The sequence below is a fragment of the Protopterus annectens genome, chromosome 6.part0 (genome assembly GCF_019279795.1).
Source record: "Protopterus annectens isolate FY-2018-M chromosome 6.part0, PAN1.0, whole genome shotgun sequence".
Classification (NCBI taxonomy): Eukaryota; Metazoa; Chordata; order Ceratodontiformes; family Protopteridae; genus Protopterus; species Protopterus annectens.
Genome location: NC_056737.1, coordinates 1,334,038,924 through 1,334,066,360, shown reverse-complemented (window position 1 = coordinate 1,334,066,360; position 27,437 = coordinate 1,334,038,924). Strand labels below are relative to the sequence as shown.

Genomic DNA, 27,437 nt, shown 5'->3' with positions numbered 1-27,437 from the left:
ACGCCTATTATCACATACCGATACATCAGGCGTCCAGGAGGTATCTGCGCTTCAGCCTGGGAGGCAGTCATTTCCAATTTTTTGCACTGCCCTTTGGTCTCACCACAGCCCCCAGGGTGTTCACCAAGTGTTTGGCAGTAGTGACTGCTCACCTGAGGAGTCTCGGATTCCAAGTGTTTCCCTATCTGGACGACTGGCTCCTGACTGCCACCACCAGGCATCTACTACTAGAGAACCTACAAGCCACCATCTCCCTGGGTGTTTCCCTGGGAATTACATTCAACTGGTCAAAGTCTGTCTTGCTGCCTTCTCAGCGCATAAAATTCATAGGAGCAGAGATAGACTCAAAATTAATGCGGATCTTCCTTCCTACCGAAAGGATACAAACATTACAAAATCAGGTCCGAGCCCTGCTTCTAAGATCCAAAGCCCCAGCCAGGATGGTCCTGCAACTTCTAGGTTCAATGTCTGCCACGGTTCTCCTAGTCCCTCTGGCAAGGTTGCACATGAGGATTCTCCAGTGGCTATTATCGACACAATGGTCCTTTCAAGATCTCCCCCTCAATCATCACATACTGATTACAGAAACGTGCAAACGGGACCTCCGCTGGTGGCTTCTGCCATCCAATCTGAATCAGGGAAGACCCTTTGTTATACCCCTCCGTGGCCACCTTGACTGCGGGTGCCGCCCAGAGGGGGGGGGGGGGGGTGCATTGTCTGGGCAGGTCAGTTCAAGGTTCTTTGCTTCCCAACGAAACATCTCTCCATATCAATGTGTTGGAAATGAGGGCTGTTCTTCTGTCCTTACAAGCCCTCCACAAGTTTCTCCTCAAGGCATTATCGCCATCCACACAGAAAACATGTCGGTAGTCTGGTATCTGAACAAACAAGGAGGGACCAGATCTTACCCCTTTGCAGAGAGGCCATGAGGGTGTGGGAATGGGCAGTGGCTACCAAGCTTCCTGGTAGCGACCCACATTCCAGGCAAATCCAATGTATTGGCAGACAGACTGAGCAGGGCTATTCTCTCTCCTCACGAGTGGTCTCTGAACGAAACAGTAGCAGCCCAGATTTTTGAAAGATGGGGATTCCGTGCTGCGACCTGTTTGCAACACCACGAAACAAAGTGCAAAGGTTCTTTCCTTGACCCCGTCAGGGAGACAGCTACGGATGCTCTAGTCCAACCTTGGCCAACAGGACTGCTTTATGCTTTTCCTCCGATTCCACTCCTCCCAAAGTCATCCAGAAAGCTTCCCAATTGGGGTCCACAATGATTCTAATTGCTCCATACTGGCCTCGTCAGGTATGGTTCCCCTACCTACAGAAATATACTCTGGACGGTCCTTGGTTCTTGGACCCAATTCCGGACCTTCTGGTTCATCAGTCGGGACAACAGCACCAGTCCCTTCACACTTTGAAATTAACAGCTTGGCTCCTCCACTTCCGACTATAGTCAGAAATCACACCTTGGACCCGGAAGTTATTCGCATTTTATCTTCAGCCCACAAACCCACCACTAAGAAGTTGTATCACAGTAAGTGGAAGAGGTTTGCTATCTGGGCTCAACTCAGAGGATTAGACCCTATTACTGCCCCGATACCAGAGGTCTTGAAATTTTTAACATCCTTGTTTAATCCGGGATCTTCAGTCTCTACTATTAAAGTCCAATTAGCAGCTATCTCCAAATTTCACGATTCCACAGACCCACCGTTGATGAGCAGCAGATTATGTAAAACTTTCATGAAAGGTGCCGTGCTTTTAAGACCCCCAGTTTTTCATCCTGCGCCTCCGTGGGATCTTGACTTGGTACTTCGTGCCTTAACATCTTCCCCTTTTGAACCGGCTGCTACATGCGAGTTGAAATATCTGTCTTGGAAAACTGCCTTCTTAATTGCAATTACCTCTGCAAGAAGAGTTTCAGAAATTCAAGCCCTATCTATCAAACCACCGTATTTGATTTTTCACAAAGATAGAGTATCACTTAGACCTAATCCATCCTTTGTCCCAAAAGTTTGCTCTAATCTCTGTCTCCAACAATCTTTAGAGCTACCAGTTTTCTTTCCAAAATTTTCAAAGCGGAATACACCTTCCATACATTGGATGTTCACAGGCAATTGCGCTTTTATCTAGATCGGACTCAGCAAATTCGGAAAACAGTTCAATTGTTTGTGTCCTTTTCAGATAATAAATTGGGTAAATCCATGACTAAAGCTACTATTGCCAAATGGATCAGAGATTGCATAACTCAAGCTTATTCCTCTTCAAATAAGCAACTTACAACATCTGTCAAAGCTCACTGTACTAGAGCTATGGCTACCTCTATTGCATTCCATTCCAAGCTCGCTATTTCTGAAATTTGTGCTGCGGCTACATGGTCCAAAGCGCACACTTTCATTTCCCACTATAAATTGGATGTGGCATCTAAAGGACGAGCATCATTTGGTTCCACGGTACTCAGGAGTGTTTTCCAGTGAGCCACCCAGGATTTAGGTGCTAGGGACGCTGTCCCATCAGTCAGAATGTAGGCGAGATAGGATCACATAACATCTTTTAGTTATGTACTCACCATAACTTCAGATGTTTGGGATCCATCTCGCCTACATTCCTAATACCCACCCTCCTTCCCCCTGCCTTGGAGATCAGAAGAGATTGAACGGTTTGAGTTCTACTGTTTTATCTTGTATCATCTGTCAATGTTATATAAGCAGTGCATGCGTGTGTGCATGTATGCGGACAAACTAGATCTGGGGGACTGGTAGTGGTGCATCCTGGGATATAGTAAGCTCAGCCAATAAGAGACTTCGTTCTTTGTCATAAGCGTGCCGAGTCGGAGCCGAGGATCGGCTCCGAACCCATCAGTCAGAATGTAGGCGAGATGGATCCCAAACATCTGAAGTTATGGTGAGTACATAACTAAAAGTTTTTTGCCAGCATTTGCTGTTGAAATTCCCTGTTAGTTGGAGAAGTGTGTACTTTTATAGCACTTGTTTAACAATGTGTTGTTTATTTGCATGGAGATGTTCTCTTATAACGTGGTATGAACTGGCAGGCTTTATGTTTTATATGCTTTTATACTAGTATGCTGTATGGCAGTGTATGTCAAACTGGGTGTGTGGGTGTCCTAAAATGGGAGAGCTTGCTCAAAGATGTGCCGAGTTTGAATTGCTGGAAGGGAAGTTCCTGGCCAAGTAACCCATCAGTAAAAGGCATCTTGTGGATCAGCTAATAATGCAAGGATGCAACTGTTATGTTTCACATATTCTTAATTATTTTAATTGGAGAAAACAGTTAGTTCCTTTGCTTTACTTGTAAAGGCCAGTCTTAAAATGTAAAAAAATCATTTATCAAGGGTAGTAATGTATGTAGCAGAAGCTTTAAGTTGCACGATGGATTTTTCAGCCTCTGAAGGCAATATTTGATCTTCATGTTTCATTGTTACAGTCCTGACTTGTGGTATAAGGATTTCCTTTTTGGTCCAAAGGCTGAGGCTGTGCTGAAAAAGGTGGAAGATGAAGCAAAATATATGCAAACTGTCAAGGACTTCAAGTTCAGCCTCCTAGGGTTTAGTAGGAATTTTCCCACTAAACACTGGTCCTTTCCCTCTCAGTCAAAAAGGGAAATGCCACAAAGGCCCAGACAGTGGTCCTCAGGAAATCCCAAGCAGGAGATATCTAGTCCACAGAGCCCTGACAGAGCAGCAGTGACTCTCTCTCCCCTTCCCTGTGCCCCCCTCCACAACAAAGATAGAAGGAAGGCTATCCCTGTTCAAAGAATACTGGTCCCTCATTACTTCAGACAAGTTAGTTCTAAAGGTTATCTCAGATGGTTACAAGCTCACTTTCAGAGAGCAGATGAGATACTCAGGCTACCTGGATGTTCCACAAAACAAAAGAACAGAGGCCCTTTCCCAGATTCACAACCTGTGCTCCCAGGGTTCAGTAGAACCAGTACCATATCATCAAAAAGGGAAAGGATTCTATTCCAGGCTGTTCATGGTTCCCAGAAAGGAATGCTGTTGGTGCCCTGTTCAGATCTGTCCACCCCCAATCGGTCCCTGCTGGTAACAAAGGTCAAAATGCTGACCCTTCAAAAACTTCTTCCCATGATAGCTCCTCAGGCCTTAGTGGTCACCTTAGACCTAAAAGAGTCTTGTCTTCTTTACCATCTGTCCTGTCATATCTTCATTTACCATTTGGCGGCACAGTGGTGCAGCGGATAACGTTGTCGCCTCACAGCAAGAGGTTCTCCGGTTCGATTCTCGACTGGGGTGCCTTCTGTGTGGAGTTTGCATGTTGTCCCTGTGCTCGCGTGGGTTTCCTCCGGGTACTCCAGTTTCCTCCCACATTCCAAAGACATGCATCTGGAGCATTTCTCCCCGGGCCTCCGCTGAAAACAGGCTCTGTGGAACCTAGTCTGACATTCCCGGTCAACAAATGTTAAATAAATAAAAATAAATAAATAAAAATTTGAACAACCCTTTCCATGGGGATACAGTATTTTCTTATGAAGCATTTCTTTAGAAACGTGTTGAAATTGGTTTGCAAAACATAATTTGCCAAGCCATTTCTGGAATGTAAACACCTACGAGTAGGACATAAAAATGTTGACATTTTAATTCATCATCTCATGTTTCAGAACATGTGGCTAGAAGACCGAAGTCTAAATGTGTTTTTTTTCTTTTTAACCTCACAATAACCCACAGAAATTCCCTCTGAAAAAAGAAAAAAAAGTCCTTTGTTGTAATAGCTGTATCCAGAAATGTTTTGCTTCTTAACGTATCTCATTGGGCAGCTTTCCAGAGTATGATTTTAGCTTGGACTGGTCTGGCTTTACCAGTCCCCTAAGATAACATTCGTAATGGTCATGATGCAGTCAGTTATTTCCTGTCTGTCTGAAATAGACTGTAAAATCCTCTGTAGACCTCCAGGATGCCTTTCACCATGTACCCCCCCCCCCCTTTACAGCCTATCCATGTATTCCTTGTGCCTTTATTTGTACTTTAATTTTTGTGGTATGACACTATGTAGTACAACATCCCAGCTTGTAATCAGCTATTTCCTCCTCTGATCGGCTACTGATAATGACTACATAAAACAGTCTTCAGTTCCTGCATCTGCTTAAGGACAGAAGTCACAGACCGGACCGGTTCTCTTTTTGAACACCAGTGCATCTCCCAAGCATACCTTTGCTTTGTGGCTTAGCCTTATGCCTTTCCTTTTCATGCTCATTATGTAATATTAGATGGGTTTCATTATGTAGTAATTGTATAAAACCACTTGGTGTGTGGTGTTAATAGCATTTTAATTTGAACTGTGGGTAATGGTTAACATATTACTAGCATTCCTCTTTGTTAAGCATATTTTCAAGTAAAGAATGGATCATATAGGATAACACTGCCTTCCTTTCTTTTAAAGGAACAAGCAAAACAGTTAAGAAAAAGGAATTGGGATGCACTAAAGAATATTTTGGACAACATGGCTAATGTGATTTATTGTACAACGTGGTCAGAAGCTCAGCAATACCTTATGGATAATCCTACATTTGCAGAGGATGAAGAACTGCAAAGTAAGTTGAAATTGACAGAAAAATTGTTGTGGCCACATACATTTAAATCTCTTAAACGAAACTGGTGGTTAAACATTTTTGTAATAATGATGGCTTTAAGGACAAATATGGAAATAAAGAACGAGTCAAGTGTATGTTGTTTCTCTTTCTGTATAAATGTGAATCAGCGCTGCACGACCGTTAAGTGACGTCACTTTTTTACTGTTATGTTCATTGTGTTTGCCATTATTGTGTGCTGTCTTAACTAAAACAGTATGTCATGAGGTATTTTATACATCATTAAGTGACAATGGACAATGTTTAGTACCAGGCATTGTCATTCCCCTTTTTCCATTTTCCATGGGGTTTGGTATTAAAAAGTAACGCAACAAAGTTCTAGGTTTAGAGCACGCTGTAACATTAAAATATATTTGGGGGAAAGAATTCTGAATTATGACTAAAGTTAACTGCTTAGTGAAAAATTTGGTGCGTCTCTCCATCCATCCGTCCCACATATTAGTCTTTTGTTTAGCTAATCTTATATTGAGTGCCATCCGTGATGATTCTTATGTTTTGCTTATCTTGTCCACCTGTTAACATTAAGGGTTTTTTCCTATTTCTTCCCCATTCTAAAGGATAGATGCACCTGTAACAGTGCACGCTCTGCCATCATGGATTGTCTACATAAGTGCATTTCCTCTGCCTAGTGGATCTTTTTGCTGCACTCACAGTTCAGATGTCTTCTGTCTTTTTTCGGCTTTCTCTATTAGGTTAGGGGTCGCCACAGCGGAACTCCGGTCCGCTAATGAATGGCAGTTGATTTTTACATACTAAAGAAGAGAACCAAGGGTACCAGTGGACACCAAACTCCAATGATGAAAGTAAAAACACTAATATATTGAACCAAGTTGGTAGTTATTAAAAATCCTTAAAGTGCGTTAAATCGCATACACTTTTCGTCACAAAGTATACTGTGACTTCTTCAGAAGGCAAACAAACGGAACCAGTCATTTCAAAACTCTTAAATATAGTAATTACCAATGTGAGTAATCAATTAGTTTCTTCATTTCAGTTTTTAAAGGAGTACTCTGAGCTAAGCAACAAGTGTTTATAAAACAACCTTAAAACGCAAGCGTCACGTTTAATTCCTTCTATGAAATAAAATGTCCACAACTAGACATGAAACCTAAACCAAGTTGAAATAAATTAATAAGGATATGTTTAGACTCATGTTACAACTGTAATATTGTAGAATAACAGTTTTTACATACCCCTATTTTTACATAAATGATGGTGATTTTTTACTCTAAAGGTTTTGATATAAGTATATGTATATATTACGAACGTCTTAATATTTCGAGTCTCTTCAAAATATAAGAATCAATTAGAGTTACCTGTTATTTATAAAACAAGTCTTAAAGTTACTGGAATCTCCTAATACACCCGACGCCACTCTCTACCTCTTTCTCTATGACCAATATAATGAACTAATCTGTATTTGGTGATGTTCGATGTTAAATTCATTAAAATACACAATACATTAATAAATAAATAGAAAACTAATTAATAAAAATACAGTACTGATTTAAAATATTTTTAATATTTTAAATTATTTTAAATTTATAAATTTAAATTACATATATGTTTATTTCTAAATTACTGTTAAATTTTCCTTTGATTATATTATAATATACTATATTGTTTCCGAATTTGATGAATTTTAAGATATTTTTTAAAATATTTTTTTAAAAATAGTCTAAATTAGACTCCAATAAATGAATAAATACCTATTTATCTGGCCAAATTCTTAAGTCTCAAAATATATTTAATCGAGGTCATTTCATTTAGACCAGGAAATTGGTTAGCATTAGTCTTTAGTTGCCAAATAAGTTCTTCCTCCTCAAATTTAAGTGGTTCATAACCACCCCTGGGATCATCTCTCACTTGGTCAATAGCTTTGAATCTAAATTTATGCCCTTGATTTTCGAAGCAATACCTAGCTAGGGCATTTTCTAGCTTCCCTTTACTGATACTGTAAATGTGCTCGTATATTCTCTCCTGCAGTCTCCTGTCTGTTTTTCCTATGTAGAAGGCTGCACAATCTTCACATTTAGCTTTATAAACTACTTGTCTACTACTACAATTAAATTTATTCTTAATCTTGTAAGTAGTGTTCCTAATTGTGAATTGGCAGCCCTCAGTAATGTGTTTACACATGTTACACGTATTACATTTAGTCATTCCAGGATTAGTAAGGGGTCTTGGGCATGGAGTTTGTAAGAGTTCTTTCAAATTCGTGCCTCTCTTATAGGTGATTTTAGGCTTATTTGGCATTAGACTTCTCAAATTATTGTCTACAATTAAAAGTTCCCAGTTTTTATTCAAAATGTTTTTAATATCATGGGAGTCTAAGTTGAAACATAAAATCGCACTACAAGTGTACGTGAGCTGGTTTCTATTTAAATTCTCTAAAGGTTCATTCAGTCTTTCCGTCTGATTACCACCCAGTAAGGGTACATATTTACCTACTGTTCTTTTTATCCTAACCTCAGTAACAATTTCGTGAATTAATTCATTAGGATAACCTCTTTGAAGGAAAAATCGTGTTAGAAGGTTACATTCCTGTAAAAAATCAATGTCACTCGTTGTCATCCTGGCCGCCCTTACCAGTTGGCCCTTAATAACAGATTTCTTCTGGTGAATGGGATGGCAACTTGTGAAATGAAGGAACATATTGGAATACGTTTCCTTCCTATAAATTTTAGAGGTATACCTTCTATTTAGGAAATCCTTTACCAAGTTAACGTGTAAATACTCTATAGATTCCTTGCTATACTTGTGTGTAAATTTAAGAAAATCAGTACTAGTATTAAATAGTTCAATGAGTTGCTCTATTTCAACTTGGGTGCCTTCAAACAACAGGAATATATCGTCGAGGAATCTTGTGTAAAATAGAATTTGGTTCTTAAACAAAGCATTTTCTAACACAAAATTCCTCTCCCAAAATGCCATAACTAAATTGGCGAGGTTGACTGAACTAAGACAAGCACCCATCAGGATTATGAAGCCTGACAAAGGAGGGGGGTCTAGCTTTTATGTTTAACAGTGATTACAATGAAAAAATGTCACTAATTTTGGATAGTGATACCTATTTGAAGTCATCCATTATCAAAATGAATTTGGCACATCGCATGGTAAGAGGCCTGTTCGAAGAACTCTATATCGGAGGACGTATAGAGCGGGACATGTATAACTTCCTCCATCAACCAACAGTGAGAACACCGGTTTTGTTTGGTGTACCAAAGATACATAAGGATTTACAGAATCCTCCTATGAGACCTTTGGTCGATGGTAAGAGCAGTATAACATACACATGTTCAAAAGTAATCGACAGGATTTTACAGAAATACATTAAGGAAGAAAAACAGATTTCTAAGGACTCTTGGTCCTTCCTCCGATCAAAAGACAGTCTACCCTTTTCCCCTGAAGGGTTTTTCGTCACTGTGGATGTGAAGGACCTTTACTCCTGTATCCCTCATGAAGTAGGGATAGAATGGGTAACCCATATGTTAAAAACGTTGGGTGCACCCACTAACTAAATTCAACTCATTGGAGAACTAATAGATATGGTCCTGTAATATAATTTCATCCTGTTTAATAAAGAAATTTATCATCAGAAAATTGGCGTGGTGATGGGGTCCCCTTGTGGGGCGAGCCTCGCCAATTTAGTTATGGCATTTTGGGAGAGGAATTTTGTGTTAGAAAATGCTTTGTTTAAGAACCAAATTCTATTTTACACAAGATTCCTCGACGATATATTCCTGTTGTTTGAAGGCACCCAAGTTGAAATAGAGCAACTCATTGAACTATTTAATACTAGTACTGATTTTCTTAAATTTACACACAAGTATAGCAAGGAATCTATAGAGTATTTAGACATTAACTTGGTAAAGGATTTCCTAAATAGAAGGTATACCTCTAAAATTTGTAGGAAGGAAACATATTCCAATATGTTCCTTCATTTCACAAGTTGCCATCCCTTTCACCAGAAGAAATCTGTTATTAAGGGCCAACTGGTAAGGGCGGCCAGGATGACAACGAGTGATATTGATTTTTTACAGGAATGTAACCTTCTAACAAGATTTTTCCTTCAAAGAGGTTATCCTAATGAATTCATTCACGAAATTGTTACTGAGGTTAGGATAAAAAGAACAGTAGGTAAATATGTACCCTTACTGGGTGGTAATCAGACGGAAAGACTGAATGAACCTTTAGAGAATTTAAATAGAAACCAGCTCACGTACACTTGTAGTGCGATTTTATGTTTCAACTTAGACTCCCATGATATTAAAAACATTTTGAATAAAAACTGGGAACTTTTAATTGTAGACAATAATTTGAGAAGTCTAATGCCAAATAAGCCTAAAATCACCTATAAGAGAGGCACGAATTTGAAAGAACTCTTACAAACTCCATGCCCAAGACCCCTTACTAATCCTGGAATGACTAAATGTAATATGTGTAACATGTGTAAACACATTATTGAGGGCTGCCACTTCACAATTAGGAACACTACTTACAAGATTAAGAATAAATTTAATTGTAGTAGTAGACAAGTAGTTTATAAAGCTAAATGTGAAGATTGTGCAGCCTTCTACATAGGAAAAACAGACAGGAGACTGCAGGAGAGAATATACGAGCACATTTACAGTATCAGTAAAGGGAAGCTAGAAAATGCCCTAGCTAGGCATTGCTTCGAAAATCAAGGGCATAAATTTAGATTCAAAGCTATTGACCAAGTGAGAGATGATCCCAGGGGTGGTTATGAACCACTTAAACTTGAGGAGAAAGAACTTATTTGGCAACTAAAGACTAATGCTAACCAATTTCCTGGTCTAAATTAAATTACCTCGATTAAATGTATTTTGAGACTTAAGAATTTGGCCAGATAAATAGGTATTTATTCATTTATTGGAGTCTAATTTAGACTATTTTTAAAAAAAATATTTTAAAAAAATATTTTAAAAAATATCTTAAAATTCATCAAATTCTGAAGCAATATAGTATATTATAATATAATCAAAGGAAAATTTAACAGTAATTTAGAAATAAACATATATGTAATTTAAATTTATAAATTTAAAATAATTTAAAATATTAAAAATATTTTAAATCAGTACTGTATTTTTATTAACTAGTTTTCTATTTATTTATTAATGTATTGTGTATTTTAATGAATTTAACATCGAACATCACCAAATACAAATTAGTTCATTATATTGGTCATAGAGAAAGAGGTAGAGAGTGGCGTCGGGTGTATTAGGAGATTCCAGTAACTTTAAGACTTGTTTTATAAATAACAGGTAACTCTAATTGATTCTTATATTTTGAAGAGACTCGAAATATTAAGACGTTCGTAATATATACATATACTTGCATCAAAACCTTTAGAGTAAAACATCACCATCATTTACCTAAAAATAGCGGTATGTAAAAACTGTTATTCTACAATATTACAGTTGTAACATGAGTCTAAACATATCCTTATTAATTTATTTCAACTTGGTTTAGGTTTCATGTCTAGTTGTGGACATTTTATTTCATAGAAGGAATTAAACGTGACGCTTGCGTTTTAAGGTTGTTTTATAAACACTTGTTGCTTAGCTCAGAGTACTCCTTTAAAAACTGAAATGAAGAAACTAATTGATTAATCACATTGGTAATTACTATATTTAAGAGTTTTGAAATGACTGGTTCCATTTGTTTGTTTGCCTTCTGAATAAGTCACAGTATACTTTGTGACGAAAAGTGTATGCGATTTAACGCACTTTAAGGATTTTTAATAACTACCAACTTGGTTCAATAAATTAGTGTTTTTACTTTCATCGTTGGAGTTTGGTGTCCACTGGTACCTTGGTTCTCTTCTTTAGTTTGTGTCGTTGTGTGCTTTTTAAAGGAACAGTAGATTTTTACATGCTGGCTTGCCGGGCCTAACGCGCAACCTTCAACGAAGGAACGCCCATTCGACACAGAAGACGCTCTAACTGAGAATCGAACGTACAACGTCGAACTGTGAGGGGACAATGCTACCGCAGCACCACCACTGCAGTACACTCGCAGTTCGGATCTTGATCCTTAATATTGCTGCTAAAAAGTTTGCGTTTGCATGCCTTTTCTTGAAAATTCTGGATTGAGAGGAATGTGGGGAGAAGGCTGTATGGTCTTGAGAGGATTCCAGTTATCACTCTATGAATGGTCTCACATTGTGCTGGAGATTGGAGGATTGGCTGGGGCCATTGCTTTACAGACGTAGGTCTTTGGCATCTCTGGTCTTCCAGGTGGCTGAGATCATTCTCCCATGGGTTGGAATTATTCATATCGGACAAGCAGAGCTTGTTGTTCCTTTATTCTTAAATCTCTAGGGAGGATTTGATGCTTGAGAAAGACTTCCAGACCTGAAGAGTGCATTTTGGGGTTTTCGCTCTGCCTTTCACCTGTTTGAGTAGCTTAGTTCTTTGTTCACCAAGCCTGATCACTTAAAGCATCTTTTATAAGTCATGTGGTTACATACAACCAGTGCATATGGCTGAGGGCTCGTTAGACCCTTCACCTTAACTCATTTGGACCGGTAGTTCAGGTGCTTCATTGGCTCAGGAACAAGAGGTGAGGAACTTATTTTCGTCTTGTTGGGACTTGGATTTGTAGATAGGAGATTTCACCCTTGAGGAAATCCCTGCATGTATATGTAGTGTGTATTTGCACTGTAGCTAGGTGCAGTGGTCTTTGATGGAAGATAGATTAAGCTTCAGAGGCCTGGTTCTTATCTGGCTATTCATAGGAGAGGTTACAAAAACTCTTCAGTTCAAAAATAATAATAAAACATACGTAGCAAGGTAGTAGACTCTTTTTACTTCACCACAAAGTCATCTGGTACCTCGGCCTCTCGCCTTCAAGGATACATACATCCAAATACATTCTACTTTTATATCAGGTGAAACCATCACTTAATTAATCAATTAACTACTAAACCACCTAAACACTTTAAAATACATTTTTCTATTTTAACTGTTATATTTATAACATTTTTAACATTTTATAACACAAACATTTTATACAAAATATAACACATCTTAAACATCTAAAAACATACTTAAATGTAATCTACCTCTAAATTTAACCCTCTGGGTGTCAAAGTGACATAATTTAAAATCATTTTACATTAAAGCACATTTAATTTTTGTTTGAACTCACAACTTTTTGCTTGAAAAGGTCTTGCCAAAACACTAAAGAAAAAAGTGGAGTCCTCTCCCCCATGTACTTTACAAAAGTGATCTGCCACAGGGCTCCTATAATTCTTATGTCGAATATCACCCAAATGTTCTAGAATTCTAACCTTAACAGCTCTTTTAGTTTGACCTATGTACCATTTTGTTTTTTCACATCCACATCCTATAGCATACACTACTCCACATGAATTACAAGTAAACCTATCCTTGCTTGGAAATTTCCTATTATTTATTAGACCTCATGAAATGTTCCTAATTTTGGCAAACTTTACATTTCCCACAAGAAAATGAACCCATGACTGATTCACCCGATGCAAACAAAGGCTTATAGGTTCATAGGTAGGTACTAGGCTATCTTCCGCGAGCATTTATAAGTCTAGCCAGAGTGTGTCTGCTTTCGCCGCCCCATTGATCAGTTAACTGATCCTCTGTCAAGCAGAGCCAATGAAGTGATCCTAGGGGTGTATTTTCTGTTAGCCATCCACTTGTCAAGGTTTCTCTTGAAGAGTGTTAGTGAGGGGCTTTGCCTGATGATTTGGAATTTTGTTCCAAAGCACGGGGAGTCTGTGTGATAGGAATCTATCCCTCCAGCATGTTCATTTTATTGTTGTGGCGAGGTTTAGCTCACTAGAGCATGTGGCTCGCAGTGACTTCGATTTCTTTAAGTGGAGCATGTCCATCAATTCTGAGTTGGACATGGCTTTATAAGTCAGGCAGAGATCACCTCTGAGTAAGCGATATGCCTCTGAGTACAACCAGAGTTTTTTCAGTCGGGCTGCATAGGACATACGTTTGAGACTAGTAATCCTCTTGGTGAGGTTGTGGTCTTTCCAGATGTTGGAAGTGTCTTGTGAGGTACATCCGAAATGTGGGGCATTGTACTCTATATGATGGGTCTAATGAGTGACGAGTAGAGGGGCACTGTAACCTCTTTATTTCTAGATGCGAACCCTTTAGTAATTAGATTGGCCACATAGAAGGATTTCCTAACTACTTTGGCAATATGATTGTCAAAGGAGAGATTACTGTCTAACTGGGTCCCCAGATCTCTTATTACCTCTTCTGTATTAAGCGGGCTGCCACCTACATGGTAATTCGTGGGTGTTTTGTTTTTCCCAAATGGGATGACTATGCATTTTTTGGCATTTAGCTTGAGGCCATGACTTTGACACCAGGTGTCCGTCTCAGTAAAGCCCTTTTGGAGGATGTCCGTGTCAGCCGGAGAGTCAATTATGGCTCCAGATGTTATGTGATCCTATCTCGCCTACATTCTGAATGATGGGTTCGGAGCCGATCCCTCGGCTCCGACTCGGCACGCTTATGCCAAAGAGCGAAGTCTCTTATTGGCTGAGCTTACTATATCCCAGGATGCACCACCACCAGTCCCCCAGATCTCGTTTGCCGCTTCCCTGCGAAGACGTGGTCTCGAGCTGGCTGGGCTAAGTAGTTTATTAAACTAACTTTTCTGTCAGTTTTTTGCTGTTTTTGCTCAAAAAAGCTGTTTTAACAGCTATCGCTTACTTTGTGTACGATTTGGACTTGAAATTGTTGTGTGTGATTGAGTTCAGTTTGTTTTCGCCCCTCCATTCAGGGCCTTCCCGGACTGTTAATATTTGAATTACAGGGTCTCTAATAATTGTTCAGTTGGGTTAGAGTTACCTGTTCTTGTTACAGGAAGAGTTGGATTTATTTATTACTGTAAGCTTATATCAGTAGTTAAAATTTAGTGTACTTTCCTGTCAGAGTGACTAGATTTGTGTATCAACATGTCTCAACCCCATAGGCCTTCGGGCTTTAAGAAATGTTCTAAATGTGCTTTTAAGATGTCTGTTACTGATGACCATCTACTGTGTGTGTATTGTTTAGGGGCAAAGCACTTGCAGGAGTCATGCAGCGTATGTCACGCTTTTTCCTCCAGGGTCCTCCAGGAGAGGAAAAATAAATTGATTCTCAAAGGCTTGATTAAACCCTCTTTCGAAGAAGCCTTGGCTTCCTCTCCGACTCCTGCCAAAAGAAAAGGGCTTCGGCTCCGACCAGTCCGTCGGACCCGACTGCCAAGAGACCTAGGCAGGCCTCCCCTTCGGCTCCAAAGAGCTCGGAGCCGAGGTCGGAACGGTCTGCCTCGATGCCTCCAGTATCGACTCCTCGGGCTTCGGAGCCGATGGCTGGGGCATCGAGAGGCGGGTCTCCTTCGTCGGCTCCACTGCTCTCGGAGCCGACAAGGGTCGCCCGCTCAGACACTTCCTCCTCGGCGCCGAAGTCTACCTCGGCACCGATGGAATCTGGTGTGTGTGTTTCCTCGGCGCCGATTCTCATCGAGTCGCCTCGGGGCCGGTCCCCTAGTCCCTTGGGGCCGAGGAGAGGTCTTCTCGAACCCGTTCTGTTTCCTCTCGGTCTTCGAGAATGTCGGATTCTGATATAGACAGGGTGCTCCAAAGACTTTTCCAGTCTCCAGTCTTCCAAAAATTTGTTTCGGTTCCGACCCAGTTGGCCTCGGAGCCGATGACCATGACCCACCCCATTGCCATTCCTCCTCCGACTGCTTCGGCCCGCCGGAGCAGGTGCTCTTGGAGCCGGTGGAGATCTCAGGGTCGGCTCGACCCTTACTCCAACCCGGCCTCGGATCCGAGTTTGGTACGGACTTCTTCGGCTGGACCCGGGGTGATGTTTCGGGACCTTTGCTTTCGGTTCCGAGTCTCCTCTCGGTGCTTGGCTGCGGGACTTCCGTCCGCCATCATGGCCCGGGACGGATTCTCCCAGGATTCTGGGGTCCGGCTTTCAGGGCCATGAGGAGTGCCTTGGCCAAATCCTCTTCGCCATCTCTCCGGTTCTACCAGCACCTTCCTGGGCGTGGATACTGGGTCTTTGGCAGTTCCCCTGTCCGTAGCCAGCGGAGCCCGAGGCCTGAGGTTACCCCAGTGGGGTTCCCTCTTCCTGAGGGTTCTTGAGTCATCTCCAGAGGAACCCCCAAGGAAGAGATCGTGCAAGAGGAAGCACGTGGACTCCCGAGTCTATTACATCGGACACGGATATGGATGATGCGGAGGGGTCCCCTAAGTCGTCCTCGGACGATGTCTCCTTTGCAGACATCTTAGAGATCCTCAAACAACGAGGCGGCTGGATGTCCAAACCCCTCTGCGGACGTAATCAGTGCTCCTCAAGGCCTTTGGGGCTCAGCCTCCGCCGCCTGGGTGTCTCCGCCCTTGACGAGCTTCTGGATTTAGTTTGTCGGGCGTGGGAACACCCGGATACCGTGGAACCAGTCCCTTCTCGCCCAAACAAATTCTTATCTGCCCCCGAGAAGGAGTTCCTTACTAAAGGCGTGGCTGTAGATGCCATGGTGGTGGCATCTGCTACACAACAGGACGTGGCAGAGGCTTCAACGTCCATCCATCCTCCTAATAAGGAGTCTAGGAGTATGGATAGGTACGGAAGCGCACCCTGACTTCAGCGGCCTTTACCTTAAGGTCTCTGAATTATTTGGCACATTTTACCAGGCTTCAGAGGGATCTGGTCAAGGAATTGTCAGACTCCCTCTCGGGTAACCTACCTGAGCAGCTAGCCCAGTCCGTTAGCTCTCAGTTGGCTATCCTTACGTCAATTGCTAACTCGTCCATGAGGCTCATTTCTTATGCGGCCGAAGGGGCGGGTAGAGCGGCAGGCACAGGCGTTGCTCTACGAGACAAGCCTGGCTCCGCTTGTGTCAGCTTGCGGAGGCGTTCAACTCTTCCGTCCCCGACGCTCCCTTTGATGGGTCCTCATTGTTTGGACCCAAGGTGAAAGACACCCTCACCCGCTGTGAGCAAGAGGGAAAACGTTATCTGCCGTAGGGCCCGTTATTCCACTCCCTTTCGGCCTTACCCCAAGGCCAAAGGAGGGAAAATGTGGTTCGAAAATCTCGCAAGTTTTTCTCCCAACAGCAGGAAGATTCCCGTCCAGAGGCAGAGGGGCGGGAAATTTTTAGGGAGACGCCGTCCCAGAGGCGGCAGAGGGCCCGCAACTCTGGAGACCGCGAGTCCTTTCGTGGCTCTTCAGCCTCCCACGACATGAGGTATTGCCCGGCTGTGCTGCTCGAGCCAGTCGGGTGTCGCTTTGCCAAGCACCTAGAAGCCTGGGAGTCAATCACTCAGGACAGATGGGTGCTTCGGATAATTGCCGGAGGTTACACCATCCCATTCAAGTCCTCACCCCCTTCGTCCAAGAGAATCCCGGACCCACCACCGGTCAAAGGGAAATAGCAGCCGCAGAAGCTTCAAAGCTGCTAGAAAAAGGAGTCATCCAACCGGTCCCCACAGACCAAATCGGATCAGGAAATTACTCAAGGATCTTTTTAGTGCCAAAAAAGACAGGGGACCTGAGACCAATATTGGATCTCAGCAGACTAAACCTATCCGTCACGAAATCCAAATTCGAATGGTCACGTTGCAATCCATTCTCCCGTTGTTGGAGAAGGATGTTTGGATGTGCTCCATAGACCTCAAGGGCGCCTATTATCACATACCGATACATCAGGCGTCCAGAAGGTACCTGCGCTTCAGCCTGGGAACCAGTCATTACCAATTTTGTGCTCTGCCCTTTGGTCTCACCACAGCCCCAGGGTGTTCACCAAGTGTTTGGCAGTAGTGACGGCTCACCTGAGGAGTCTTGGATTCCAAGTGTTTCCCTATCTCGACGACTGGCTCCTGACTGCCACCACCAGGCATCTACTTATGGACAACCTCAAAGCCACCATCTCCTGGGTGTTTCCCTAGGGATTACATTCAATTGGTCAAAGTCTGTCTTGCTGCCCTCTCAGCGCATAAAGTTTATAGGAGCAGAGATAGACTCAAGATTGATGCGTCTTTCTTCCTGCCGAAAGGATTCGAACTTTACAGGGCCAAGTTCTAGCTCTGATCTCAAGATCCAAAGCCCCAGCCAGGATGGTCCTACAGGTTCTAGGCTCAATGTCTGCCACGGTGCTGTTAGTTCCTCTAGCAAGGTTACACATGAGGATTCTTCAGTGGCTCTTATCAACTCAATGGTCCTTTCAAGATCTTCCCTCAATCATCACATCATGATTACGGAAATATGCAAAGGGACCTTCGCTGGTGGCTTCAGACATCCAATTTGGATCAGGAAAACCCTTTGTTCTCCCTCCAGTGGCTACCCTGACGACAGATGCCTCCCAGATAGGGTGGGGTGCGCATTGTCTGGGCATGCTAGTTTAGGGCTCCTGCCTTCCGCTCCAAGCTCTTCTCCACATCAACGTGTTGGAGATGAGGGCTGTACTTCTATCCCTACAGGCCTTACACAAGTTCCTTCCTCACGGCATCATCGCCATCCACACAGACAACATGTCGGTGGTTTGGTATCTGAACAAACAAGGAGGGACCAGATCGTATCCCCTTTGCAGAGAGGCCATGAGAGTGTGGGAATGGGCTTTAGCTACCAACCGCTTCTTGGTAGCGACCCACATCCCGGGAAAGTCAAATGTATTGGCGGACAAATTAAGCAGGACAATTCTCTCTCCTCACGAATGGTCTCTAAACCGTGCAGTAGCAGCCCAGGTTTTCAAGAGATGGGGGACGCCGTGCTGCGACCTATTTGCGACTCCACAAAACACCAAGTGCCAAAGGTTCTTCTCCTTGATTCCACATCAGGAAGTACCAGCCATGGATGCTCTAGCACAACCTTGGCCAACAGGGTTGCTTTATGCTTTTCCCCCAATTCCACTCCTTCCCAAAGTTATTCAAAAAGCTTCTCAGCTAGGGTCTTCAATGATTCTGATTGCCCCATACTGGCCTCGTCAGATATGGTTTCCTTACCTGAAAAAAGCATGCAGTGGGCGATCCGTGGACCTTAGACATGATCCCGGATTTGCTAATCCATCAGTCGGGACATTGGCATCAGTCCCTTCAATCTCTGAAATTGACAGCTTGGCTCCTCCACTTCCAACCTTAGTTAGAAGTCACACACTAGACCCGGAAGTTGTACACATTTTATCTTCGGCCCACAAACCTACCACTAACAAATTGTACCTCAGTAAGTGGAAGAGGTTTGCTATCTGGGCTCAACTCAAGGGCTTAGACCCTATCACTGCTCCTGTCCCAGAGGTTTTGAAATTCTTAACATCCCTATTTAATCAGGGATCTTCTGTCTCAACTATTAAAGTTCAACTAGCTGCTATCTCTAAATTCCATGAATCCACGGATCCTCCTTTGATGAGCAGCAGATTATGCAAAACATTCATTAAAGGTGCGAGCCTGTTAAGACCACCAGTTTTTCATCCTGCACCTCCGTGGGATCTTGATTTGGTGCTGCGCATTAACATCTCCCCCCTTTGAACCGGCTGCTACGTGCGAGTTAAAATATCTGTCATGGAAAGCGGCATTTTTAGTGGCTATTACTTCTGCAAGAAGGGTCTCAGAGCTTCAAGCCCTGTCTATTAAACCACCGTATTTGATTTTCCACAAAGATAGAGTATCACTTAGGCCTAATCCATCCTTTGTCCCAAAGGTCTGCTCTAGTTTCTGTCTTCAACAATCTCTAGAACTACCAGTTTTCTTTCCAAAATTCTCTAATGAAGCAGAATACACTCTCCATAGATTGGATGTTCACAGGCAATTACGCTTCTATTTAGACAGGACTCAGCAACTTCGTAAGTCAGACCAGTTGTTTGTGTCCTTCTCAGATAATAAATTGGGCCAAACCATCACAAAAGCTACAATCTCAAAATGGATCAGAGATTGCATAACTCAGGCCTATTCTTCTTGAATAAGCAACTTGCATCATCTATCAAAGCTCATTCTAACAGAGCTATGGCTACTTCTATAGCTTTTCATTCTAAGCTCGCTATTTCGTAAATTTGTGCTGCGGCTACTTGGTCCAACCCGCACACGTTCATTTCCCACTACAAATTGGATGTGGCATCGAAAGGGCGAGCTTCATTTGGTTCCACGGTACTCAGGAGTGTTTTCCAGTGAGCCACCCAGGATTCAGGTGCTAGGGACGCTGTCCCATCATTCAGAATGTAGGCGAGATAGGATCACATAACATCTTTTAGTTATGTACTCACCATAACTTCAGATGTTTGGGATCCATCTCGCCATTCCTGATACCCACCCTCCTTCCCCTGCCTTGCAGATCAGAAGAGATTGAACGGTTTTGAGCTCTACTGTTTTTATCTTGTTTCATCTGACGATGTTATATAAGCAGGGTATGTATGTGTGCATGTATGCGGACAAACTAGATCTGGGGGACTGGTGGTGGTGCATCCTGGGATATAGTAAGCTCAGCCAATAAGAGACTTCGCTCTTTGGCATAAGCGTGCCGAGTCGGAGCCGAGGGATCGGCTCCGAACCCATCATTCAGAATGTAGGCGAGATGGATCCCAAACATCTGAAGTTATGGTGAGTACATAACTAAAAGTTTGCAGTCATCGGCGGACTTGGTTAGCCATAGTCCTTGTGTGTTTGCCTGTACCTCTGAGAAGTATATGCCGAACAGTAGGGGTCCCAGGACCGAGCCTTGTGGGGCATCACTTGTGACTGGTTTAGAGTCCGACCTGGAGCCCGCTATTCTTACCGTGCAAGTTCTGTCTGTAAGCCAGTTGGCAACCCATCTCGTGATGTAGGGGTTTATGTTTAGGCCGGTGAGTTTTCCTGTAATACCCAAGTTGGGGTATTATTATTCACAATTCCTTGAGGTTAGAGTATCTTCCATATGAAAATTTTGCTATACCTGGAAATACATCACCAACTACCTCATCTAAACATACCAAATGCCATAAACCCAGAAGCAATTCTCTCATTATGGGTGAAAAGGAAGAATATTTAAAAACAAAATAAATATCATGCCCTAAAAAACAGGTTTCAAATTTCGGTTTCTATTCTTACTTGTTCCTTATCCCTGGTTATTATTAATTTAGAGATAGATTATATTTAAGTATGTTTGTAAATGTTTAAGATGCGTTATGTTCTGTATAAAATGTTTGTAGTATAAAATGTTATAAAATGTTAATGCTATAATATAAATAGTTAAAATAGAATGTATTTAAAGAATATGCATGGGTCACTTTATTGGGTTTAAGGCAATGGGAGATGTATATTTTATATTAAAGTGTTTAGGTAGTTTAGTAGTTAATTGATTAAGTGATGGTTTCACCTGATATAAAAGTAAAATGTATTTGGATGTATGTATCCTTGAAGGCGAGAGGCCGAGGTACCAGATGATTTTGTGGTGAAGTAAAAAGAGTCTACTACCTTGCTACATGCGTTTTTTATTATTCATAGGAGAGGGCCTGTTAAGGAGGTTGTGCTGTTTGGACAGTTGCCTTTTTCTGAGCTTGGCTGTTCCCACAGAGCTAGCCTTTCTAGTCATGAAAATTTTGGATAATCCGTTCTCTTCTGCTGCTGCCTGTAAAGATGGTTAATGGGCAGTTTTGTCATCTGGTAGATTGGAATGAGACTTTCTTCTCTCCCTTAAGTTGAATTCTCAGTGGTGGTGATTGTAGATTTTCACCATTATACCAGCCTTTGTATAGATCCTGTGTGGCTGACTTACAGGGGTGGGGGTTGGGGCTTTGTAGTTCTGGAGACCATCCCCGAATTTAAGATAAAGAAGGAGCAACCCTTTAATTTGGAAAGTGCCATAATGACATAACCCCTCTTTTACATGTATTTATTGTTTGCATCCATACGTTGGCTAGGATAGCAAGGAAGGGTGGGCCTGTTTCCTTTGGCATGCCTGCATTCATTCTGCTTGTGGAAAAACCTCAGCAGCCTGTTGCTACTCTCTCCTTTTAACTTAAATGGCCTGGCCTCTTAAGTCACTGTCTGATCCATTCATAGTTACTGGCTTGCTGTTTGATATGTCAGAGTATGTTATGTAGTCCTATCTCGCCTACATTCTTACCCGTGGGTTCGGAGCCGACTATCTGCTCCGACTCAGCCGATTATATACTAGCTTGAAGTCTTTCATTGGCTGGGCTAAGCAGGTATCCCAAGGTGCACTGCTCCATATCCCCAGATCTCATTTGCCGCTTGTGTAGCTCGGACGTGGTCTCGCTTGGCTGTGGCTAAGTACCCTCTTTTTTTGCTATTTCTCTTAGAGAAATTTGATATTTCATACCCAAAAGCTGTTTTGATAGCTATTTTTTGTTGCTGTTGCTGTGTTTGAATGTGGTAGTTGTGTTTTTTTGGTATCCCTAACTGTTCCAGTGGACTAGGCCCATTTTTAGTTAGAGGACCTAGTCCTCCCCTCTGTTAGATAAGCTGTTAGTGTGATTGTGTTTTGTCTGTGTGTCCCCTTAGAAGAATCGTTTCAGTTAGAGGTTCTTAGATTGTGTCGAGTAGAGTTTTTCTGGTGTATCTACTTTGTGTGTTGCTCCCGCCCTGATTTGTGTCTAGGTGGTTTCGCTTAGCGCTAGTTATAAGATGTCTAAGGATCAGAAGGAGCATAAGCCTTCTGGCTTTAAAAAATGTTCCAAGTGTGGATATAAGATGTCCATCACAGATGGATGTTTACTGCCTTGGAGCCATCCATTTACAGGAGTCGTTTAGCTTTTGCCACGCGTTCAGTCCTAGGGTGCTCCAGGAGATAAAAAAATAAATTAATATTGAAGGACTTCTAAAACCGTCATTTGAGGAAGCTACAGACTATGCTTCCAGTTCTCAGTCAAAATCCAAAGCTTTCAAGGCTATGAAAAGGTCTCCGGCTCCATCTGTCTTTTCGGAGCCTCTGGAGAAGATTACTGTACTGGACTCTACTTCCTCGGCCCCACTGTCCTCGGGGCCGCAGGAGGTATCAGTGTTAACTGAATCGGTGTCGGCTCCTATCATTCTTGAACCCATTCGGAGCTGGTCGCCCAGTGTTATTCATGTTTCACCTGAAAAGAGATCCCAATCTCCATCGCTCTCCTCCAAATACTCCAGACTTTCTGATTTGGATGTTGATAGGGTGGTGCAGAAGCTCCTGCTGTCGCCGGTGTTGGCTAAATTGTTCTCTGATCTGACCCACTCTGCTCCGGAGCCAGTTCCTACGACCGTTTCGATGATTCCTCTTCTGAGCACATCCTTGTCAGAGCCGGTATGCTCCGCTACGAGTGATGATCCTACGCCGGCTCCGATACCCCCTCAGGGTCTATCGGTGCCGACCGCAGCTCCAACCATGTCGGTTCCGTCCACAGGGTTTGGGACTCGGGTCTCTTCGGTCGGGCCAGAGGGGGATACTTCGGGACATCTGTCTGTTCCGAGTCTCCCACTCGGTGCATCGGCTCGTGGGACCCCTGTCCCGGTCGTGGCTTCGGAGGCCGGCCGGTCCTCGGACTCGGGGGGGACCGGCCTTAGAGGCCATGCGGAGCACGCTGGCCAGGTAGTCAGCTACATCACCCGGGTCGGTCATTCCGTCCCCCACCACCCCGGCGAGAGCCTCTGTTACTCACCTATCCATGGATAGTAGAACGCCAGGCCCTAAGGATACCCCCACGAGCGGTCCCCAACTTTCTGACGGTCTCCCAGAGTTCGTGCCTGAGGAGCCTCCTAGAAAGGTATTGTGCAAGAGGAAGCATATAGACTCCCAGGATGAGTCTCTCACCTCGGATACTGACCTCGAGGAATTGGAAGGGTCCCCCAAGTCATCCTCTAATGATGTTTCCTTCTCCGATATCCTGGAGATACTGAAACAAAGAGGTGACTGACCTTCCAAAGCTCCTTCTGAGGAGGAGTCAGTATTCCTTAAGGCTTTTGGTGCTCAACCCTCCGCCTCCTGGGTGTCTCCACCCTTCGACGAACTTCTTGACCTCATTTGTCGAAGAGTGTGGGAAACCCCCGATTCTGTGGAGCCCGTGCCCAGGCGTCCCAACAAATTCCTTTCCGCCCCCAGGGCAAAGAGTTTGTCTAAATGAGTTCCTGAAGATGCCATGGTGGTGGCAGCAGCCAACCAGAAGGAAGTAGCAGAGTCTTCTTCATCCATCCATCCTCCTAACAAGGAGTCTAGGACCATGGATCGGTACGGGAAGTGTACCCTTTCTTCAGCAACCTTCACTCTATGGTCGCTGAATTATCTAACTCACTTCACTCTGCTCCAGAGAGATCTCCTCAAAGAGTTGGGAGATACTCTTGTGGGTAAAATTGAGGTGGTGGCTCAGATGGTTATCGAGACCGATAGCGGACAAGTACCGTAAGGGAAAGTTGAAAAGAACTTTGAAGAGAGAGTTCAAGGCCCATGGACGGTTTGAGGCCAGTGGCGGCCCCCGGCGCGTCGGGATCAGGTCTTCCCGGAGTCGGGTTGTTTGTGAATGCAGCCCAAAGCGGGTGGTAAACTCCATCTAAGGCTAAACACCGGCACGAGACCGATAGCGGACAAGTACCGTAAGGGAAAGTTGAAAAGAGCTTTGAAGAGAGAGTTCAAGGCCCGCGGACGGTGTGAGGCCGGTGGCGGCCCCCGGCGCGTCGGGATCAGGTCTTCCTGGCTCAGATGGTTAACACCCAGGTCTCTACCCTTAACTCCATTGCTAACCCGTCCATGCAGCTCATTTTGTATGCAGCCGAGGGAGTGAGCAGGGCAGCAAGCTCAGGGGTCGCCCTTAGAAAACAAGCCTGGCTGCGCCTGTGTCACATTGCAGAGGCCTTCAAGTTTTCCTTCACTGACGCCCCCTTCGACGGTTCCTCCTAGTTTGGGACCAAAGTGAAAGACACCCTCACCAGATGCGAGCAAGAGGGAAAGACCCTGTCTGCCGTAGGGGTCCATTTTTTCCTTCCTTCTAGGCCTTATCCCAAGGCCCAGGGGGGGGGTTCAAGAACTCAGAGGTTTTTTCCTGCCGCACAAGGTAAACCCCCCTCCAGAGGCAGGGGGGGGTTTATTCAGGGAGACTTCACCCCAGAGGCAGAGGGGGACCCGCAATTCAGGAGATCGCAATTCTTTTCGTGGCTCTCCATACTCTCGTTCCTGAGGGTGTGCCCAGCGCTTATCCAGAGCCAGTCAGGGGTCGAATTTCCTTATATCCGGAAGCCTGGGAGAGCATTACCCAGGACCGATGGGTACTACGGATAATTTCCGGAGGTTACCTCATTCCATTCTCTTCAGAACCCCCGACAATCAGAAAAATCCCAGACGTTCCACCCAGTCAAAGGGATCAAGCAGCCTCAGAGGTCTCACTGCTGCTAGAGAAAGGAGCCATCCAGCATGTCCCCTCAGACCAAATCAAATTAGGGACTTACTCAAGATTTTTTTTGGTGCCGAAAAGAACAGGGGACCTGAGACCCATACTAGATCTTAGTCAACTAAACAGTTATGTATGCAAGTCCAAGTTCCGTATGGTCACACTACAGTCAATTCTCCTATTGTTGGGAGAGGAGGTATGGATGTGCTCCATCGACCTCAAGGATGCTTATTACCATGTGAAGATGGACAGAGCATCCAGGAGTCACCTACGCTTCCGGCTGGGAGCCAGTCATTTCCAGTTTCGAGCCCTGCCCTTTGGTCTCACCACAGCCCCCAGGGTGTTCACCAAGTGTATGGCGGTGGTTAAGGCTCACTTGAGACATCATGGATTCCAGGTGTTTACGTATCTGGATGACTGGCTTCTTACCGCCCCCACCAGGCATCAACTAGTTCAAACCAGGGACGCTACCATCAATCTATGTCACCGGTTGGGTATAAAGAAAAATTGGGAAAAATCTGCCTTATTGCCCTTACAGCGTGTCACCTTTATAGGAGCAGAATTAGACACCATTCAAATGCAAGCATTTTTACCGCAGGAAAGGATCAGAGCATTGCAACAACAGATACACATGCTGATGCCCCCAAGACCAGCAAAGGCAAGAGTGGTTCTCCAACTCTTGGGGACCATGGCAGCAACAATCATGTTGGTCCCTCTTGCGAGATTACACATGAGAATTCTCCAGTGGCTCCTCTTTGTTCAATGGTCCTTCCAAAAACTGCCATTGTCTCATCCCATTTTACTCACGAACAGATGCAAGCAGGACCTCGGTTGGTGGCTGTGCACCAACAATTTAGACAGAGGAAAGCCCTTCATTCCACCCATTTCCATTGCCATGGTGACCACGGACGCCTCCCAGATTGGGGGGGGGGGGCATTATCTTGGCAGGACTGTCCAAGGCACGTGGCAAGAACACGAGATACATCTGCATATAAACGTCCTAGAGATGAGAGCAGTGCTTCTTGCGTTGCAGGCACTTCAGAATGTTCTTCCCCTAGGGACGATTGCGATACACTCAGACAACATGTCAGTAGCGTGGTATCTAAACAAACGAGGGGGAACAAGGTCCTACCCTCTGTGCTGAGATGCCATGCGAGTGTGGCATTGGGCAATAACTTCCCAACGGTTTCTGGTGGCAACGCACATTCCAGGGCAGTCCAACGTGATTGAGGATAGACTAAGCAGAGCTGTCCTGATGCCTTACGAATGGTCCCTGAATTGCCTGGTTGCAGAGCGAATCTTCAGCAGATGGGGTCAGCCTTGCTGCGACCTTTTTCCAGTCCCCTCAGTGCGAAATGCAGCAACTACTTCACGCTGATCCCCCCAAAAGGGGAGTCACCCAGGGACGCTCTGGCTCATGATTGGGCCCCCCCCCCCCCCCCGGTCTGCTTTATGCTTTCTCTCCGTTTCCCTTGCTGTCAAAGGTGATTCAGAAAGCGCAATCCTTGGGAAGCAGAATGATTCTGATTGCTCCACTATGGCCTCGCCAAGTTTGGTTCCCCTTCCTTCAGCAATTCACTGTGGACACTCCTTGGACTCTGGACCCTCAACCAGATTTACTGACACACATGTCGGGACAGTTCCACCCCTCCCTGATGACCCTCCGATTGACAGCCTAGCTACTCCAATTCCATCGTTAGTCAGACTTCATAATTTTTCACCAGAAGTGGCCTATATCTTATCGTCCTCTCATAAACCATCCACTAGGAAGATTTATTCCAGTAAATGGAAAAGGTTTTCTATCTGGGCACATACCAGAGGCACTGATCTTTACACAGCCCCGATAGATTCAATTTTGGAGTTTTTATCTATTCTCTTCCATCAGGGTTCTGCAACAGCCACCATCAAAGTTCAACTGGCAGCGATCTCTAATTTTCACGTAGCAAATGAGCTTAGTCTCATGGCGCATAGACTATGCAAGGCTTTCCTAAAAGGTACTCTATTGCTCTGTCCACCAGTGTCCGATCCCATCATGCCCTGGGATCTCAATTTTGTTTTACAAGCCCTTACCACCCTTTGAGCCTACAGCTGCCTGCAAATTGAAATTCCTGACCTGGAAAACAGCCTTCTTAACAGCAATCACTTCAGCAAGGCGTGTTTCAGAAATTCAAGCCCTTTCCATCAAACCTCCATATTTAATCTTCCATAAAGACAGGGTCTCTCTCAGACCAAACCCCTCATTCCTTCCTAAAGTGGCTTCCGTGTCTAACCTAAATCAGTCCATTGAGCTGCCTGTTTTCTTTCCCCATTTTTCCAACAGGGCAGAATTTAGATTTCACCAGTTGGATGTACATAGACAATTACGCTTCTGTCTACACCGAACAAAAGATATCCGAATGTCGGATCAACTTTTCGTTTCCTTTTCAGAAAACCGAATGGGTTCCCTGGTATCCAAAGTCACATTGTCT

General features: G+C 43.8%; 1 protein-coding gene across 3 annotated transcripts in view; it reads left to right on the top strand.

Moving 5' to 3' along the window:
- PRPF40A (pre-mRNA processing factor 40 homolog A) overlaps positions 1–27,437 on the top strand; it is a 3,102,395-nt gene that overhangs the window by 1,287,737 nt on the left and 1,787,221 nt on the right. For all 3 annotated transcript variants that reach the window (XM_044074905.1, XM_044074903.1, XM_044074904.1), the window contains exon 15: positions 5,415–5,565. In XM_044074905.1, coding sequence (XP_043930840.1) covers positions 5,415–5,565 — 151 coding nt within the window. The remainder of the gene's footprint in view (positions 1–5,414; positions 5,566–27,437) is intronic.